Genomic DNA, 20,531 nt, shown 5'->3' on the forward strand with positions numbered 1-20,531 from the left:
TAATGTAAAACCCCCGACCCAGCTCCATTCACACTATTATGTACAACCCTGAACTACATTTACACCGTCCTATATACAATACTATATACACTATATACAATATAAACATATGACACCAGTCCGAATATTGTACAAGACACCAGAACACACCTAATACCCTCTGGTCCCACTGCCTTACCTCACAGCCTCCCCCTTACACCGCCACATTCACACTTACGACAAACCTAATTACAAACATAGTATACAAAATTAACAATATTTATATTTTTTTTCCTTTTATTTTTTATTTTTTCCTTTTTTGGGATTCTTTTTTTTTTTTTTTTTTTTTTTATAAACACTATATATAAAACACACATCTACTCTATCCCACCACCCCTGATCCAGCTCTGGCCACAAAGTTCAGGATTTCTCCGAGCTAGGATCAGGCCCCAAAGTTTTTCCCCAGGCGGGGCCTGGACCAGGCCAGATCAGTCTCTTATCACCGCTGTTGAAACCCCCCCCCATCCCCCCACCCAACCTAACTAAGACCCTCTATTACACACAATATATACAATACATACATTACGCTATATACAATATATACATAAACCAACGTTACAGAACATAACCTACGTACTCACCACTTAAGGCTCAAGTTCGATGCTTGCAAACCTTCTATTCAGGAGACTGAAATTCAAAACAAAACTCTAGAGTGAAAAGGCATCAGCCCACCACCAGGATATAGGAGTACTAACGGACTAAGGCACCCCGAAGGAGAAACCCCTCCAGAGATGGGCCGCCCTCCGGGCACCCAGTCTTTCATACTCCAGAGAACGGACCTTCACCAGGGCACCTAGGATGCTGCTATAAACTTCGTCTACACGGAGGATTTTACTCTGCGTCGAAACTAAAACTCGTGCGTTCCACGTGAAGTACCTGACCACTGCGCTGACTATAAATAAAGTGACTCTGTCCCTTCTCCCGAGGTCTCCGAACGCTCCATAGGCCCACTCGGCATAGGACAGAGTAGCCAGCCGCGGCCAACCAATGGAAGCTCCCACCGTGTTGTACACCTCTGTATTAAAGGGACAATGAAGCAGGAAGTGCTCCATGCTTTCCAGCATGTTAGCACAAGCCTCACGGGGGCAATTCCTGTCCTCGGAGCTCCTGTACTTCAGATTGTCCCTCACATACAACTTACCTTGGAAGCAGCGCCAAGTCAAGTCCCAGTACTTCTTGGGGATCCTATTAGAATTTAACAAACTCAACCCAACCTCTAGATCCCGACTTGGGCAGTCCTTGAGGACCAATGGACTCTGAAAATGCGAAAGCAAGACCCGCATGTCGAGGAGTTTCCTCGGGAGGGACCTCACCTCCCACATTCCCAGACCCCACCGGCGCATCATCTTCAGAACCGGGGTAACATAAGCCGGGAGATGCCCATGCGGTGTGCGAAGATCCTTCAATCTTCCCCCTGTCTCCCATTCCTGGAAGAAAGGCTGAAACCATCCCTTGCAGGAGAATACCCACGGAGGAGCCCTCTCTTTCCAGAGGTTTGCCACGTTGACCTTCAAAAAGGTGTTCACTAGGAACACCACGGGGTTCACCATATTCAACCCCCCTAGTCTACTCGTGCGGTAAGTGACCTCCCGCTTGACTAGGTTCAGTCTATTCCCCCATAACATCTGAAAGAACAGACTGTAGACCCGAGTCCAGAGAGGCTCTGGCAAGACACAGACGCTGCCCAGGTAGATTAGTAAGGGGAGCAGGAAAGCTTTGCACAGGCCAACCCTTTCCCTCAGGGTCAAAGACCAACCCTTCCATTGGTCCACTTTTTGAGCGACACCTTTGATTCTGCCTTCCCAGTTTTTCGTGGGGTAATCACCCTGACCAAATTCGATGCCTAGGACTTTGGCGTGTTCTTGGGGTTCGGGGAGGGTGTCCGGAAGATCAAACCCGGGATCCCCGCCTCCCAGCCAGAGACTCTCACACTTGTCCTGGTTGACCTTGGACCCGGAAGCCTCCGAGTAGCTCTCCACTTCTGACATCACCACCATCGCCTCCTCTCGCGAAGAAACAAAAACGGTGACATCGTCCGCGTAGGCCACTACCCTCAGGATAGCCTCTGGCGCCACCCCGGCCAACGGTCCACACTCGATCCTTCTGAGGAAGGGATCGATCGCAAACGCGTACAGCAATGGGCTAAGAGGGCAGCCCTGACGGACACCAGATCCTACCCCGAAAGGTTGTCCAATCCACCCATTTACCAGAGGGAAAGTCTCAGCCCCAGCGTATAAGGTCTTAAGCCAGTCCACAAACCCCCCAGGCAGACCGTACCTCAAGAGTGGACCAGAGGTACTCGTGGTCAACCCGGTCAAAAGCCTTTGCCTGATCCAGGGTCAGCAGGAACCCCTTCCAAAGGCCCGCCCTGCCTTGCTCCACGGCCTCTCGGACACCCAGAACAGCACTGAAAGTGCTACGGCCAGGAACGCAACAGTTCTGAGCCTCTGAAAGCAGCCGCGGTGCAAACTTCACCAGCCTGTTGAAAAGTATCTTAGCCAAAACCTTCCTGTCCACATTGAGAAGTGCTATGGGACGCCAATTCTCAATGCGTGACGGATCCTTACCCTTTGACAAAATGATCAAAGATGACCTCCTTAATGATCTCGGCAGGGTGCCCGAGGAGAGACACTCATTAAACACCTGAGTCAAGAGGGGAACCAAGGAGTCCCTAAAGGTCCTAAAGAACTCGGATGTTAAGCCATCCGGACCTGGTGATTTTTTGGGCCTGAGCCCATCGATCGCCAGTCTCACTTCCTCTTCTTTGATCGCTTCTGCCAAAACGTCCAGCGAGAGGTCAGCCCCTGGCCCCGGAACAGCTTCAGCCAGGAAAGCCGACATCCTGTCACGATCCAGTTCCCTCCTTCCCAAGAGGTGTGAGTAGTATGAACTGACGACCTCCAAGATCCCTGATCTGGACCTCTTCAAGGATCCCGTACTGTCCATCAGCCCCGTCACTATCTTACTATTCACTGACATCTTGCAGCTTCTGTAAGGGTCGGGCGAGTAGTACTTCCCGTAGTCCCTCTCAAAAACCAAAGATGCGTGCCTATCGTACTGACACCTCTTCAGCAAGGACTTCACACCGGAGATCTCCTCGCGGCTACCTCCAGTCGAGACAAGATGCTCGAGTCTCCTCCTCAGGCTCTGATACAGGCGATCCCTGTTCAGGCTTCTGAGGTTCGAGAGTTGCCGGAAGAATTTCGCCACCCGATGTTTGAACATCTCCCACCACTCTGACTTAGTGTTACTTAGGCCCAGCAGCGGTACCTGGCTCTGAAGAAAATCCTCAAAAGACCGTCTTACAGCTTCTTCCTCAAGGAGTGATGAATTCAGCTTCCAATAACCTCTTCCCATCCTAGGAGTCTCTGTAACGTTCAGAGAAAACATAATCAAACAGTGGTCGGAGAACTCCACCTCCACAACCGACAACGGCGAGGAGACGGCTTCCTCCTTCAAATAAAACCTATCTATCCTAGACCTGCACTGACTACCTCTAAAAAAGGTGAATCCCGTGCTGCCTGTGTTGTGCCGGATGTGGACATCCACTAGGCGTGCCTCACTTACTATCCTGTTTAGCGCGACGCAATCATAAGTCAGCCGGTCCCCAGAACCTCCTCTATCACAGGGTCTCGTGACGTTGTTGAAATCCCCTCCAAAGACCACCTGCCGACTTGAAAATAAGAAAGGTTTGATCTTCAAGAAGAGACATTTGCGGTCCCACTTGGATTGGGGACCGTAGATGTTAATGAGCCGAAGCTCCTGTCCCCCCCATGGAGACATCTAGGATCAAGCATCTCCCCATTTCTAATTCAATTAATCGTCTGCATTCAACCGCTGCGGTCTTAAAAAGGACCGCCACCCCGCTATACGGCTCGGCCGCAAGAGACCAGTAGGAGGGCCCATGCCTCCACTCCCTCCTTGCTTTATGCATGGTTGATAGGTCAGTCAACCTGGTCTCCTGCAAAAACAAAATGTCGGCATCAAGTTGGCTGAGAAAATGAAAGGCCGTGTACCTTGCCGCTTCTGACTTTATGCTGGCAACATTAATGGTTGCCAGCGTCAACGGTGTGGGTGCCGCCATCATGATTGATTGGATTAGATGGCCTTTTTCTTCCCACCCCCAACAGCTTCACCCTCTTTCTCAGACAATGATGAGATTTTAGTGCGCTTAAGACACACAGACTCATCCATTCTCTCCTTACATACACTCTGGCCCTTGTCTGGTGGTCCCGCGGTAGTCCCCCCCCCCCCCCCCCAGAGGGCCCTTTAATTGCTCCCTGAGAAGAAGACTCAGCGACCCCCTGAGCCCCAACATCCCTGTCCGCTACCTCCGGCTCCGGGCTCCTGTCCTCCCCCTCTGCAGGGGAGTCCTGGAGGGCCCCGAACCGGTTGGAGAGATCCACCAGAGGGGGGGCGGCTGGACCTTCCAATGGCACCTGGATCAGGGCTAGAGAATCAGAGGGGTCGCACTCCAGAGCGGAGGCTCGAGACTCGGACCCACTCCTACCCTTGGTTGTTTTCCGGTTACCCTTTTTCCTTTGTTGTGACCATTCCCCCTCTCCCTCATCCAGACTGTCACCGGATGAGGGTTCCTGGGAGGACATGGCGTCTGCCTGCTCCTCCCTTTCAAGTCTCCTGACTTCCTCACTCAATTCGCTGTCTTTAGGATCCTCAGCTGCAAGTGAAGTACCTGGGTCAGGGTTTAGGGTCATTACTCCCTGCCCCCTGTTCCCATGGCGTTGCTCCTGCCGCCTGATGTTGGATGGCGGCAGCTTGCTCCTCACCGGTTCCCTGCCTCCTCCGCCCCTACTGGTCCGTTCACCGGCAAGATTAGTCCCGGCTTTCGCCTGTCCCGCACTCGCCGCTTTCAGGACTGCATTGGCAAAGGAACGCGGACAGCGACTGAATGGATGACCGAGGTCACCACACAAGTTACACCTAATCCTGCCACAGGTAGCAGCGAGATGGCCAAGGTCCCCACACAGTGCGCACTTCTGGGTGGTACACTGCGCACTGAAGTGTGTGGGGCTGCCGCACCTGTGACAGACCTTAGGCTGCCCCTGGTAGAAAATCAGGATCCTGTCCCTCCCCAAAAATGTAGAGGAAGGTATATGGGTAACAGTGTTTCCTGAAACCTTCAATTTCACCATGAAGGTCCAGGCCCCTGACCAGATACCATGGTCGTCGCGGGTCTTCTCAGGAATGCCGACGATGTCGCCATATCGACCAATCCAGGTGGAGATGTCCATGCAGGAAAGTGACTCGTTACTGGTCAAAACGGTCACCTTCCTGACCGAGTTCTGGCGGGATATTGCGACAGGGACGAAACCTTGCCATTCGGGGCGACCCCGAGCCAGCTCATGGCGAGACCAAAAAAGCTCAAGGCCCTCCGGTCTCACGAAGCTGACATCGAAGTAGGAGGTCCCATAGGGATGGATCAAGGCAAAGATGTCGTATGCCGCGAAGCCCATCCCCAGCAGGAGCTCAGCAACCTTTGACCGATCAGGACAGGCATCCTTGCTTACCCACTGGAGACGGGCCACGTTGCTACGGTTACTCCTCTGCCCCGATGTCGGCAGAGACCAGACAGTCTCTGCCCCTCTATCTCGGAAGGCGGAAAGACCGTGTCTCTCTATCCAGAAAGACAGATCAACCTCCCTCCCCTCTACATTGATGGAACTCTCCCCTTTCTTCAGGGCGTCCAGGAAGCGCTGCTGCAAGTCACCGTCCTCGGGGCCACCAGACAAGGGCGCACTACTACCCCCAGCAGTGACAGCCCCCGAATAGCTAGGGGCTGAAGCCCTCGCCACCGCTGGGGGGGCAGTGGGACCACTACCTACTTCCCCTCCACCAACACCAGTGCTGCTCTCCTCATTCACTCCACCAATACTCCCATCATTTGCGGCACCACAACTCCCATCATTCACTCCACCACTATTCCCACCATTCACTCCAGCAGTACTCCCATCATTTGCGGCACCACATCTCCTATCATTCACTCCACCACCTGTCCCATCATTCACTCCACCACTATTCCCACCATTCACTCCAGCAGTACTCCCATCATTTACTCCACCAATACTCCCAACGTTTGCGGCACCACAACTCCCATCATTCACCCCATTACCACTGTTCTCTGCACCTTCCACAGTCACCTCCATTCCCTCCTCCCTTGTGTCTGCAGTCTCTGCACTCACACCTGCTGGGTCGGGGGAGGGGTGCAGCACCACACCCGTTTTAATTAGCTCAGTGCTGACATTGTGCAGTTGTTTTGGAGCACTGTGCCCCTTATTGTTCTGGGCTGCCTGCCCTGTAGCCACAGACTTCAGGGTGCTGGTATCACGCCTAGGGCACTGCGCCCCTGTCACAACAGTGCGCCCCCCTTTTGCAGCACCATGCTCCTCGGCCCTGCCCCCCACAGCCCCAGCGTCGGCCGGCTCAGCTGCAGTGAGCAGGGATGGAGTCTGCCCACACCGTCCCCCTTTCGCAACGGCGTGGACATCCCCCCCCCCCGCTCTCCTCGGCCCCGGTGATAACCGGCTTAGCCGCAGCAGGGAGGGAAACTCCACGGGGTCCCCTATGTCCGGCGCCGTGAGTACCTCCACAGCCTCACCCCCTGCACTGTTCCCCGCACAGACGGCAGCATTGCCGGACGTCGTCCTCCTCTTCCCACCTTGCCTATGCCCCGAACCCACTGCAGAGCCCGTGCTTTTAGGTTTGGTGGGGTTTACACAGGAGGTGGTAGGTGTAACATCAGACATTGGTACATATTTGTAACTCACCACCTCCTGTGTCATCTTTTTTGTCTTCCTCCTCTTTTTGGTCTCCTCTGCTGGCTCGTCCTCCCCGAAGGAGAATCTGGTCAGGTCCACAGGAGACTCCAGCTCTCTGATCTCCCTCAACAGACCGCACTCCTCCTCTTCCTCCGCTGACACTCCAGCATGGGTTGTCGGAGTCCTCTGCCGTGCCGGGAGGCCGCTTCCTTGCTGGCTCTGCGACTCTTTCTCCCGGCTTGTTCCAGCACGAGAGACTCCAGCCACGACTTCGTCGTCCTCCTCCTCCTCCTCGCTTAGGACGCTGGCTGGCAGTTCTCCCGAGGTATTTATCCCCTTCATTTCAGAGAACCGCCGCTGGTTCTTAAACCTCTCCAGGAAGGTACCTGCGCTTTTCTCAATTCCCTCCCGGAGGAGCACTAACCGGACCACCTCATCTCTGAGGGCTTTAAACCTCTGGAAGGTCGCGGGTCTTTCCTTGTTAGAGGCACGGGTGTTCAGGATCCATGCCTCCCGCAGCTGCTCCTTCAGCCTGGTCAGTGCTTTGCCGGCGTCCTCGTACTCTCGCAACATGGCGACCACTCGGGAGGAGAAGGAGCTCGTGGACTCGCTGGAGGTCATCTCGCCCCATGATGTTGCTGGGCTCTTCTTGCTGGGGCCTGGGGTGCCCCTGTCTCCCTCTCTGGGCGGACGATGAGCCGTCTCGGGGTTGGAGTAGGTGGGTACGGTCTTTCTCATCCGACCAGATCTCCTCACGCCCTCCTGGGCCGGTTGCTGCTGCTCTCTGTCCCCCGCCGGCACAGACCGGGGAACAGAAGCCTGGGAAGCCATGCCTGGCTCCCAGGAAGCCTGCCTCTCCCTGGGGAGAAGAGAGGCAGACTCTGGGCCTCCTCCTGGAAGTCCTGGAGCTCACAAGACAGGTGCTGCTCTCAGCAGGGTGTGACTGATTGTGGGCACCTGTCCTACAGTCACCTCCCCCAGTAATGGCTGATAACAGGGAGTAATAGATTGTAGGTCTTTTTTATTATTATAAAATCCTTCACGACGTTACAAAATAAAACACAACAGAACAAACATAGAACAAAAACTCCAATCAGAAACAATATGACAAAATCAGACACAAACACAAAGAAATAAACCAGAAATGGAAACAATAAGGGAAATTCTCGACCTACAAAACGGGAAAAGAAAATTAAATTAAAGAAACAAGAAATTAAAAACTAAAAAAAAAACGAAAAAGGAACAAAATTACAATAATTACACCAGCACCCCCTTAAAATAATAAATAAATAAAATCATGTAAAACCCCCGACCCAGCTCCATTCACACTATTATATACAACCCTGAACTACATTTACACCGTCCTATATACAATACTATATACAATATAAACATATGACACCAGACCGAATATTGTACAAGACACCAGAACACACCTAATACCCTCTGGTCCCACTGCCTTACCTCACAGCCTCCCCCTTACACCGCCACATTCACACTTACGACAAACCTAATTACAAACATAGTATACAAAATTTATATATTTTTCCTTTTATTTTTCTTTTTTTTTTTTTTTTTTTTTTTTTTTTTTTCCTTTTTTTGGGATTTTTTTTTTTTTTTAACACTATATATAAAACACACATCTACTCTGTCTATCCCACCACCCCTGATCCAGCTCTGGCCACAAAGTTCAGGATTTCTCCGAGCTAGGATCAGGCCCCAAAGTTTTTCCCCAGGCGGGGCCTGGACCAGGCCAGATCAGTCTCTTATCACCGCTGTTGAAAACCCCCCATCCCCCCAATCCCCCCACCCAACCTAACTAAGACCCTCTATTATACACAATATATACAATACATACATTACGCTATATACAATATATACATAAACCAACGTTACAGAACATAACCTACGTACTCACCACTTAAGGCTCAAGTTCGATGCTTGCAAACCTTCTATTCAGGAGACTGAAATTCAAAACAAAACTCTAGAGTGAAAAGGCATCAGCCCACCACCAGGATATAGGAGTACTAACGGACTAAGGCACCCCGAAGGAGAAACCCCTCCAGAGATGGGCCGCCCTCCGGGCACCCAGTCTTTCATACTCCAGAGAATGGACCTTCACCAGGGCACCTAGGATGCTGCTATAAACTTCGTCTACACGGAGGATTTTACTCTGCGTCGAAACTAAAACTCGTGCGTTCCACGTGAAGTACCTGACCACTGCGCTGACTATAAATAAAGTGACTCTGTCCCTTCTCCCGAGGTCTCCGAACGCTCCATAGGCCCACTCGGCATAGGACAGAGTAGCCAGCCGCGGCCAACCAATGGAAGCTCCCACCCTGTTGTACACCTCTGTATTAAAGGGACAATGAAGCAGGAAGTGCTCCATGCTTTCCAGCATGTTAGCACAAGCCTCACGGGGGCAATTCCTGTCCTCGGCGCTCCTGTACTTCAGATTGTCCCTCACATACAACTTACCTTGGAAGCAGCGCCAAGTCAAGTCCCAGTACTTCTTGGGGATCCTATTAGAATTTAACAAACTCAACCCAACCTCTAGATCCCGACTTGGGCAGTCCTTGAGGACCAATGGACTCTGAAAATGCGAAAGCAAGACCCGCATGTCGAGGAGTTTCCTCGGGAGGGACCTCACCTCCCACATTCCCAGACCCCACCGGCGCATCATCTTCAGAACCGGGGTAACATAAGCCGGGAGATGCCCATGCGGTGTGCGAAGATCCTTCAATCTTCCCCCTGTCTCCCATTCCTGGAAGAAAGGCTGAAACCATCCCTTGCAGGAGAATACCCACGGAGGAGCCCTCTCTTTCCAGAGGTTTGCCACGTTGACCTTCAAAAAGGTGTTCACTAGGAACACCACGGGGTTCACCATATTCAACCCCCCTAGTCTCCTCGTGCGGTAAGTGACCTCCCGCTTGACTAGGTTCAGTCTATTCCCCCATAACATCTGAAAGAACAGACTGTAGACCCGAGTCCAGAGAGGCTCTGGCAAGACACAGACGCTGCCCAGGTAGATTAGTAAGGGGAGCAGGAAAGCTTTGCACAGGCCAACCCTTTCCCTCAGGGTCAAAGACCAACCCTTCCATTGGTCCACTTTTTGAGCGACACCTTTGATTCTGCCTTCCCAGTTTTTCGTGGGATAATCACCCTGACCAAATTCGATGCCTAGGACTTTGGCGTGTTCTTGGGGTTCGGGGAGGGTGTCCGGAAGATCAAACCCGGGATCCCCGCCTCCCAGCCAGAGACTCTCACACTTGTCCTGGTTGACCTTGGACCCGGAAGCCTCCGAGTAGCTCTCCACTTCTGACATCACCACCATCGCCTCCTCTTGCGAAGAAACAAAAACGGTGACATCGTCCGCATAGGCCACTACCCTCAGGATAGCCTCTGGCGCCACCCCGCCCATCCCCACCCCCGCCAACGGTCCACACTAGATCCTTCTGAGGAAGGGATCGATCGCAAACGCGTACAGCAATGGGCTAAGAGGGCAGCCCTGACGGACACCAGATCCTACCCCGAAAGGTTGTCCAATCCACCCATTTACCAGAGGGAAAGTCTCAGCCCCAGCGTATAAGGTCTTAAGCCAGTCCACAAACCCCCCAGGCAGACCGTACCTCAAAAGAGTGGACCAGAGGTACTCGTGGTCAACCCGGTCAAAAGCCTTTGCCTGATCCAGGGTCAGCAGGAACCCCTTCCAAAGGCCCGCCCTGCCTTGCTCCACGGCCTCTCGGACACCCAGAACAGCACTGAAAGTGCTACGGCCAGGAACGCAACAGTTCTGAGCCTCTGAAAGCAGCCGCGGCGCAAACTTCACCAGCCTGTTGAAAAGTATCTTAGCCAAAACCTTCCTGTCCACATTGAGAAGTGCTATGGGACGCCAATTCTCAATGCGTGACGGATCCTTACCCTTTGACAAAATGATCAAAGCTGACCTCCTTAATGATCTCGGCAGGGTGCCCGAGGAGAGACACTCATTAAACACCTGAGTCAAGAGGGGAACCAAGGAGTCCCTAAAGGTCCTAAAGAACTCGGATGTTAAGCCATCCGGACCTGGTGATTTTTTGGGCCTGAGCCCATCGATCGCCAGTCTCACTTCCTCTTCTTTGATCGCTTCTGCCAAAACGTCCAGCGAGAGGTCAGCCCCTGGCTCCGGAACAGCTTCAGCCAGGAAAGCCGACATCCTGTCACGATCCAGTTCCCTCCTTCCCAAGAGGTGTGAGTAGTATGAACTGACGACCTCCAAGATCCCTGATCTGGACCTCTTCAAGGATCCCGTACTGTCCATCAGCCCCGTCACTATCTTACTATTCACTGACATCTTGCAGCTTCTGTAAGGGTCGGGCGAGTAGTACTTCCCGTAGTCCCTCTCAAAAACCAAAGATGCGTGCCTATCGTACTGACACCTCTTCAGCAAGGACTTCACACCGGAGATCTCCTCGCGGCTACCTCCAGTCGAGACAAGATGCTCGAGTCTCCTCCTCAGGCTCTGATACAGGCGATCCCTGTTCAGGCTTCTGAGGTTCGAGAGTTGCCGGAAGAATTTCGCCACCCGATGTTTGAACATCTCCCACCACTCTGACTTAGTGTTACTTAGGCCCAGCAGTGGTACCTGGCTCTGAAGAAAATCCTCAAAAGACCGTCTTACAGCTTCTTCCTCAAGGAGTGATGAATTCAGCTTCCAATAACCTCTTCCCATCCTAGGAGTCTCTGTAACGTTCAGAGAAAACATAATCAAACAGTGGTCGGAGAACTCCACCTCCACAACCGACAACGGCGAGGAGACGGCTTCCTCCTTCAAATAAAACCTATCTATCCTAGACCTGCACTGACTACCTCTAAAAAAGGTGAATCCCGTGCTGCCTGTGTTGTGCCGGATGTGGACATCCACTAGGCGTGCCTCACTTACTATCCTGTTTAGCGCGACGCAATCATAAGTCAGCCGGTCCCCAGAACCTCCTCTATCACAGGGTCTCGTGACGTTGTTGAAATCCCCTCCAAAGACCACCTGCCGACTTGAAAATAAGAAAGGTTTGATCTTCAAGAAGAGACATTTGCGGTCCCACTTGGATTGGGGACCGTAGATGTTAATGAGCCGAAGCTCCTGTCCCCCCATGGAGACATCTAGGATCAAGCATCTCCCCATTTCTAATTCAATTAATCGTCTGCATTCAACCGCTGCGGTCTTAAAAAGGACCGCCACACCGCTATACGGCTCGGCCGCAAGAGACCAGTAGGAGGGCCCATGCCTCCACTCCCTCCTTGCTTTATGCATGGTTGATAGGTCAGTCAACCTGGTCTCCTGCAAAAACAAAATGTCGGCATCAAGTTGGCCGAGAAAATGAAAGGCCGTGTACCTTGCCGCTTCTGACTTTATGCTGGCAACATTAATGGTTGCCAGCGTCAACGGTGTGGGTGCCGCCATCATGATTGATTGGATTAGATAGCCTTTTTCTTCCCACCCCCAACAGCTTCACCCTCTTCCTCAGACAATGATGAGCTTTTAGTGCGCTTAAGACACACAGACTCATCCATTCTCTCCTTACATACACTCTGGCCCTTGTCTGGTGGTCCCGAGGTAGTCCCCCCCCCCAGAGGGCCCTTTAATTGCTCCCTGAGAAGAAGACTCAGCGACCCCCTGAGCCCCAACATCCCTGTCCGCTACCTCCGGCTCCGGGCCCCTGTCCTCCCCCTCTGCAGGGGAGTCCTGGAGGGCCCCGAACCGGTTGGAGAGATCCACCAGAGGGGGGGCGGCTGGACCTTCCAATGGCATCTGGATCAGGGCCAGAGAATCAGAGGGGTCGCACTCCAGAGCGGAGGCTCGAGACCCGGACCCACTCCTACCCTTGGTTGTTTTCCGGTTACCCTTTTTCCTTTGCTGTGACCAGTCCCCCTCTCCCTCATCCAGACTGTCACCGGATGAGGGTTCCTGGGAGGACATGGCGTCTGCCTGCTCCTCCCTTTCAAGTCTCCTGACTTCCTCACTCAATTCGCTGTCTTTAGGATCCTCAGCTGCAAGTGAAGTACCTGGGTCAGGGTTTAGGGTCATTACTCCCTGCCCCCTGTTCCCATGGCGTTGCTCCTGCCTCCTGATGTTGGATGGCGGCAGCTTGCTCCTCACCGGTTCCCTGCCTCCTCCGCCCCTACTGGTCCTTTCACCGGCAAGATTAGTCCCGGCTTTCGCCTGTCCCGCACTCGCCGCTTTCAGGACTGCATTGGCAAAGGAACGCGGACAGCGACTGAATGGATGACCGAGGTCACCACACAAGTTACACCTAATCCTGCCACAGGTAGCAGCGAGATGGCCAAGGTCCCCACACAGTGCGCACTTCTGGGTGGTACACTGAGCACTGAAGTGTGTGGGGCTGCCGCACCTGTGACAGACCTTAGGCTGCCCCTGGTAGAAAATCAGGATCCTGTCCCTCCCCAAAAATATAGAGGAAGGTATATGGGTAACAGTGTTTCCTGAAACCTTCAATTTCACCATGAAGGTCCAGGCCCCTGACCAGATACCATGGTCGTCGCGGGTCTTCCCAGGAATGCCGACGATGTCGCCATATCGACCAATCCAGGTGGAGATGTCCATGCAGGAAAGTGACTCGTTACTGGTCAAAACGGTCACCTTCCTGACCGAGTTCTGGCGGGATATTGCGACAGGGACGAAACCTTGCCATTCGGGGCGACCCCGAGCCAGCTCATGGCGAGACCAAAAAAGCTCAAGGCCCTCCGGTCTCACGAAGCTGACATCGAAGTAGGAGGTCCCATAGGGATGGATCAAGGCAAAGATGTCGTATGCCGCGAAGCCCATCCCCAGCAGGAGCTCAGCAACCTTTGACCGATCAGGACAGGCATCCTTGCTTACCCACTGGAGACGGGCCACGTTCCTACGGTTACTCCTCTGCCCCGGTGTCGGCAGAGACCAGACAGTCTCTGCCCCTCTATCTCGGAAGGCGGAAAGACCGTGTCTCTCTATCCAGAAAGACAGATCAACCTCCCTCCCCTCTACATTGATGGAACTCTCCCCTTTCTTCAGGGCGTCCAGGAAGCGCTGCTGCAAGTCACCGTCCTCGGGGCCACCAGACAAGGGCGCACTACTACCCCCAGCAGTGACAGCCCCCGAATAGCTAGGGGCTGAAGCCCTCGCCACCGCTGGGGGGGCAGTGGGACCACTACCTACTTCCCCTCCACCAACACCAGTGCTGCTCTCCTCATTCACTCCACCAATACTCCCATCATTTGCGGCACCACAACTCCCATCATTCACTCCACCACTATTCCCACCATTCACTCCAGCAGTACTCCCATCATTTGCGGCACCACATCTCCTATCATTCACTCCACCACTATTCCCACCATTCACTCCAGCAGTACTCCCATCATTTGCGGCACCACAACTCCTATCATTCACTCCACCACCTGTCCCATCATTCACTCCACCAATACTCCCAACGTTTGCGGCACCACAACTCCCATTATTCACTCCACTACTACTCCCATCATTCACCCCATTACCACTGTTCTCTGCACCTTCCACAGTCACCTCCATTCCCTCCTCCCTTGTGTCTGCAGTCTCTGCACTAACACCTGCTGGGTCGGGGGAGCGGTGCAGCACAACACACCAGTTTTCATTAATTCAGTGCTGACATTGTGCAGTTCTTTTGGAGCACTGTGCCCCTTATTGTTCTGGGCTGCCTGCCCTGTAGCCACAGACTTCGGGGTGCTGGTATCACATTTTGGGGCATGCTGTCCCCCTGTCACAGCACAGCGCACAGTGTTCCTTGCTGATGATGTTCCCTGCTTTTGCTGTGCATTTTTTTTTTCCTGTGGCTCTGTCTCAGCTGCGCGCCTCTTCTCCTCTGTTGAGGCGCACTGCGCCCCTGTCACAACAGTGCGCCCCCCTTTCGCCGCACCATGCTCCTCGGCCCTGCCCCCCACAGCCCCGGCGTCGGCCGGCTCAGCTGCAGTGAGCAGGGATGTAGTCTGCCCACACCGTCCCCCTTTCGCAACGGCGTGGACATCCCCCCCGCTCTCCTCGGCCCCGGTGATAACTGGCTTAGCCGCAGCAGGCAGGGAGGGAAACTCCACGGGGTCCCCTATGTCCGGCGCCGTGAGTACCTCCACAGCCTCACCCCCTGCACTGTTCCCCGCACAGACGGCAGCATTGCCGGACGTCCTCCTCCTCTTCCCACCTTGCCTATGCCCCGGACCCACTGCAGAGCCCGTGCTTTTAGGTTTGGTGGGGTTTACACAGGAGGTGGTAGGTGTAACATCAGACATTGGTACATATTTGTAACTCACCACCTCCTGTGTCATCTTTTTTTTCTTCCTCCTCTTTTTGGTCTCCTCCGCTGGCTCGTCCTCCCCGAAGGAGAATCTGGTCAGGTCCACAGGAGACTCCAGCTCTCTGATCTCCCTCAACAGACCGCACTCCTCCTCTTCCTCCGCTGACACTCCAGCATGGGTTGTCGGAGTCCTCTGCCGTGCCGGGAGGCCGCTTCCTTGCTGGCTCTGCGACTCTTTCTCCCGGCTTGTTCCAGCACGAGAGACTCCAGCCACGACTTCATCGTCCTCCTCCTCCTCGCTTAGGACGCCGGCTGGCAGTTCTCCCGAGGTATTTAACCCCTTCATTTCAGAGAACCGCCGCTGGTTCTTAAACCTCTCCAGGAAGGGACCTGCGCTTTTCTCAATCCCCTCCCGGAGGAGCACTAACCGGACCACCTCATCTCTGAGGGCTTTAAACCTCTGGGAGGTTGCGGGTCTTTCCTTGTTAGAGGCACGGGTGTTCAGGATCCGTGCCTCCCGCAGCTGCTCCTTCAGCCCGGTCAGTGCTTTGCCGGCGTCCTCGTACTCTCGCAACATGGCGACCACTCGGGAGGAGAAGGAGCTCGTGGACTCGCTGGAGGTCATCTCGCCCCATGATGTTGCTGGGCTCTTCTTCCTGGGGCCTGGGGTGCCTCTGTCTCCCTCTCTGGGCGGACGATGAGCCGTCTCGGGGTTGGAGTAGGTGGGTACGGTCTTTCTCATCCGACCAGATCTCCTCACGCCCTCCTGGGCCGGTTGCTGCTGCTCTCTGTCCCCCGCCGGCACAGACCGGGGAACAGAAGCCTGGGAAGCCATGCCTGGCTCCCAGGAAGCCTGCCTCTCCCTGGGGAGAAGAGAGGCAGACTCTGGGCCTCCTCCTGGAAGTCCTGGAGCTCACAAGACAGGTGCTGCTCTCAGCAGGGTGTGACTGATTGTGGGCACCTGTCCTACAGTCTCCTCCCCCAGTAATGGCTGATAACAGGGAGTAATAGATTGTAGTCTCCTGTCCTACAGTCACCTCCCCCAGTAATGGCTGATAACAGGGAGTAATAGATTGTAGTCTCCTGTCCTACAGTCACCTCCCCCAGTAATGGCTGATAACAGGGAGTAATAGATTGTAGTCTCCTGTCCTACAGTCACCTCCCCCAGTAATGGCTGATAACAGGGAGTAATAGATTGTAGTCTCCTGTCCTACAGTCACCTCCCCCAGTAATGGCTGATAACAGGGAGTAATAGATTGTAGTCTCCTGTGCTACAGTCAACTCCCCCAGTAATGGCTGATAACAGGGAGTAATAGATTGTAGTCTCCTGTCCTACAGTCACCTCCCCCAGTAATGGCTTATAACAGGGAGTAATAGCTTGTAAACTCTTATCCTACAGGTGCCTCTCTCTAGGTGTACACAGGCTTTATGCAGAGCTCTAACTCTTCTTGTCTGTAGTTCTGTCATTCATTTTAATTAGTGTCCATCAGATATTTTGTCTTTCCTCAGAGCACAGGATCGATATTTGCTATTCTACTGCCGCTGCAATATGACATAAATATGTTCATCTGACAAGAAAGGTCAGGCAGTGTAAAATATGGCCGCATGAGACCCGAGCGCCCCATCATCCGAGAGCTGCTTTACACAATTCATTATATAGTACTGCGCAATAGTTTTAGACTGGTGTGGAAAAAATTACTGCACAGTAAAACTTTCACAAATAGAAGTTATTAGTTTATTGTTATCAATGAACAAAAGAGAAATGTAAATTCCATCAATATTTGGAGTCCTGGGTGTGATGATCCGGCCTCGGAGCATGATCTCGCATCATCCTCGTCTGTCTTAGGCTAGTTTCACACTTGCGTTAGGAGGCCCTCCGGTCAGCTCCTCCTATGAACGCATGACGCTGCATGCTACCTGCGTACCCTATCTTTAGCATTGGGTATGCAGGCCGTGCGCTGGTATGCTTTTGGCGGCGCATGCGCCCTTTTGACGGTGCGCCGACGTGCGCCAAACGCACCGTGTTGCATTTTGGTGCGCTCGGCTCAATGCTAAAGATAGGGTACGCAGGTTGCATGCAGCGTCATACGCCCATAGGAGGAGCTGACTGGAGGGGGCGCGGCAGGGGACGGAGCTGCACGGTGGCCGTGCGCTGCGCCTCCTAGCGCAAGTGTGAAACTAGCCTAACAGAAGGATACGCACAAGTCTCATGCACAGATCTGGAGTCAGGTCTCGAAGATATTTGGAGCAACCTCCTGCGGAGATCCTACTGATGGAGGTGATGGGCGGTCACCAGATACTGATGACGGAGATGATGGGCGGTCACCAGATACTGATGATGTAGGTCACCGGGCAGTCACCAGATACTGATAATGGAGGTGACGGGCGGTCACCAGATACTGCTGATGGAGGCAGGGTCGGCGTTTGTGGCAGGCAGCCCCTGCTCCCTCATTGGCCCCCAGCCAGTGGCATGCCGCTAATAGCAGCACAGCACACGTCCATTATGGGTCCCGTGAGTCGGGGGGCCTGCCTGGCGCCAGCGCCGCCCCCCCCCCCCTTTCCTTGCACACCCTACTGTACCAGCATCATAGACGCTGATACTGTTGAAAGCAATGATGGAGGAGAGAGCATCATGTGACGGTGACGCTCCCATCATTCCCCTCTGCATCTGACACTGCGGGTGCACGATGACGCCACTTCCACGCGCACCCGCTGTGTGTCGGGCAGACGGTAGTGCAGCTGCTGAGACCGGAACAGTGCCTGGAGCAGCTCGGGGAATGAGGAGAGGTGAGGATCGTGTGTGTGTTTTTAAATATATCAGTAAGTGAGCACTGGACTATGGGCTGGGTTATATTCTATGGGGGGAGGGTGGGGGCTACATTATATTCTATGGGGGGTGGGCTGTATTATATTTTATGAAGGGGGCTGCATCATACTCTGAGGAGGCTATATTATACTATATGAGGGGGCTACATTATAGTCTATGGTGGGGCAGCATTATACTATATGAGGGGGACTGCATTATACTATATGAAGGGGCTACATCATATTATATGAGGGGGGCTGTATTATATTCTATTGGTGGCTGCATTATACCCTATGAGGGGGATACTTTGTAGTCTATGGGGGGTGGCTGCATTATACTATGAGGGGGCTACATTATATTCTATGGTGGGCTGCATTATGCTATGGAATGGAGGCTGCATTATATTTTATGAGGAGGCTACATTATATTCTATGGATGGATAAATTATACTCTGAGGGGGATACATTATATTCTATGTGGGTCTACATTATACCCTATGAGGGGGCTGCATTATATTCTATGGAGGAGGCTGCATTATATTCTATGGTAGGGCTGCATTATACTGTGTGAGGTGGCTACTATATATTCCATGGGGGGTGACTGCATTATACTTTGTGAGGGGGCTACATTATTTTCTATGGGGGTCTGCATTATTCCCTATGAGGTGGCTGCATTATATTCTGTAGGGTGGCTGCATTATATTCTGTGGGGTGGCTGCAGTATACTATATGGGGGCAACATTATACTCTATCGGACTATGGGCAGTGCACTATACTATATGTACTACAAGGGGCCTGCATTATATTTTATCGAGGACTATGGGGAATACGTTATACTATATAAAGGTCTATGGGGTGCATTATGCTATGGGAGGTGAATTGTACTACATGTAGGACAATAGAGGGTGCATTATAGTATATGGAGGACTATTGAGAGGTGTATTATACTATATGGTGGACTGAGGAGTGTATTTTAATATATGGAGGACTATGAGGAGTGTATTATACTATATGGAGGACTATGGGGCACATTATATTATATGGAGAACTATGGGGTGTTAATTATACAATATGGAGGACTGTGGGGAGCATTGTACTATGTGGAGGACAATGGGGTGTATTATACTAAACAAACAAAATGCTGCCTATTCATCGAGAGATTGGCTTGTTTATGCCACAACAAAAATCTTTGCTCTTGGCAGCATATCACCCGGTGAAAACTACAGATATGCTGCTGATAACATTATACTGTATGTGGACAGATTGATCTACTAGTGATTGTTCTGTCCACATTATTCTTCCTCAGCCAATGGAAACAAGGGAACAACTTCAATATTATTGATCGCGTTCGTTTATCGGCCTGAGTCCAGCGCTTGTAACTACAACCAAAATGTTTCTGTGTTATTTGCAATATGTCAGCATTTGGGGCCCCATTTTAAACTTTTGCCCAGGGCCCTACTTTGCCTAAAGCCGGCCCTGGATGGAGGCAAAGGGCGGTCACTAGATACTGATGGTTGAGGCGACGGGCCATCAGATACTGATGATGGAGGCGACGCGCGGTCACCAGATACTGATGGGATTTAGATTCCTCTTTTATTCATTCACTTTGCATTTTGTTAATTGATAAAAAATAAACTACTAACACTTTCTGTGTGAAAGCTTCTTTCTTTACAGTATTTTTCCACACCTGCCTAAAACTTTTTGCACAGTACTGCATATTCTTAGCCCTCGGTTTGCTCCAAAAAATCTGAAATCAGATATCAAAGCCACCATATTGTTTTGTGTACACAGTTCCTATGCGGACCGATGTGTCTGATCTTGCAGTCATGTGTTACTTTAGGGCTTACTTTTGTTGTACTATTCTCAAATCAGTAGTTTTCTAGCAGCACGCTGGGAGTTGTAGTTGCGGCAGTTATAGTGGCACAGTTTGGGGGTCTCCGTGTTATCGCTTTATATCATTCCCACTGACCCTGTGACTTTGTCTTTTCAGTTAAGATCCCGCAGTGCTGCGTGGAAGAGACCTGGTGGCATTTCCTGCTCATCATCCTGGCAGCCGTAGTCCTCTTCATAGTGGTTATTATGTGCTACAAGGCAATAAAAAGGTGAGATACGGAAGTCCGAACACATAGGGTAAGCCACTGCAGCTGCTATGGGGTTCATGTAGAAGGGAATTAGAGTGGCGCTGTGCCCCAACAAACATATCTCCTTTTAATATAGGCTGTAAAAAAATGTATGAAATGTAGTAGAAAAAAATTTACAGATGTAGTCAAAATCGTTTGTACCCCTCGTTTAATGACAGAAAAACCCACAATGGTCACAGAAATAACTTGAATCTGACAAAACGCAATAATCAAAAATCTATGAAACTGAACAAATGAAAGTCTGACATTGCTTTTCAACCATGCTTCCACAGAATTTAAAAAAAAAAAATAAAACTCATGAAATAGGCCTGGACAGAAATGATGGTGCCCTTAACTTAATATTTTGTTGCAAAACCTTTTGAGACAATCACTGCAATCAAACGATTCCTGTAACTGTCAATGAGACTTCTCCACCTCTCGACAGGTATTTTGGCCCAGTCCTCAAGATCAAACTGCTCCAGTTGTCTCATGTTAGA

General features: G+C 52.0%; 1 protein-coding gene across 4 annotated transcripts in view; it reads left to right on the forward strand.

Annotated features, from left to right (window-relative positions):
- PRIMA1 (proline rich membrane anchor 1) overlaps positions 1-20,531 on the forward strand; it is a 93,865-nt gene that overhangs the window by 50,222 nt on the left and 23,112 nt on the right. For all 4 annotated transcript variants that reach the window (XM_073578103.1, XM_073578105.1, XM_073578102.1 and 1 more), the window contains exon 4: positions 19,905-20,016. In XM_073578103.1, coding sequence (XP_073434204.1) covers positions 19,905-20,016 — 112 coding nt within the window. The remainder of the gene's footprint in view (positions 1-19,904; positions 20,017-20,531) is intronic.

The sequence above is a fragment of the Dendrobates tinctorius genome, unplaced genomic scaffold (assembly GCF_039654945.1).
Source record: "Dendrobates tinctorius isolate UK_male_01 unplaced genomic scaffold, ASM3965494v1 ptg000058l, whole genome shotgun sequence".
NCBI classification, from domain to species: domain Eukaryota; kingdom Metazoa; phylum Chordata; class Amphibia; order Anura; family Dendrobatidae; genus Dendrobates; species Dendrobates tinctorius.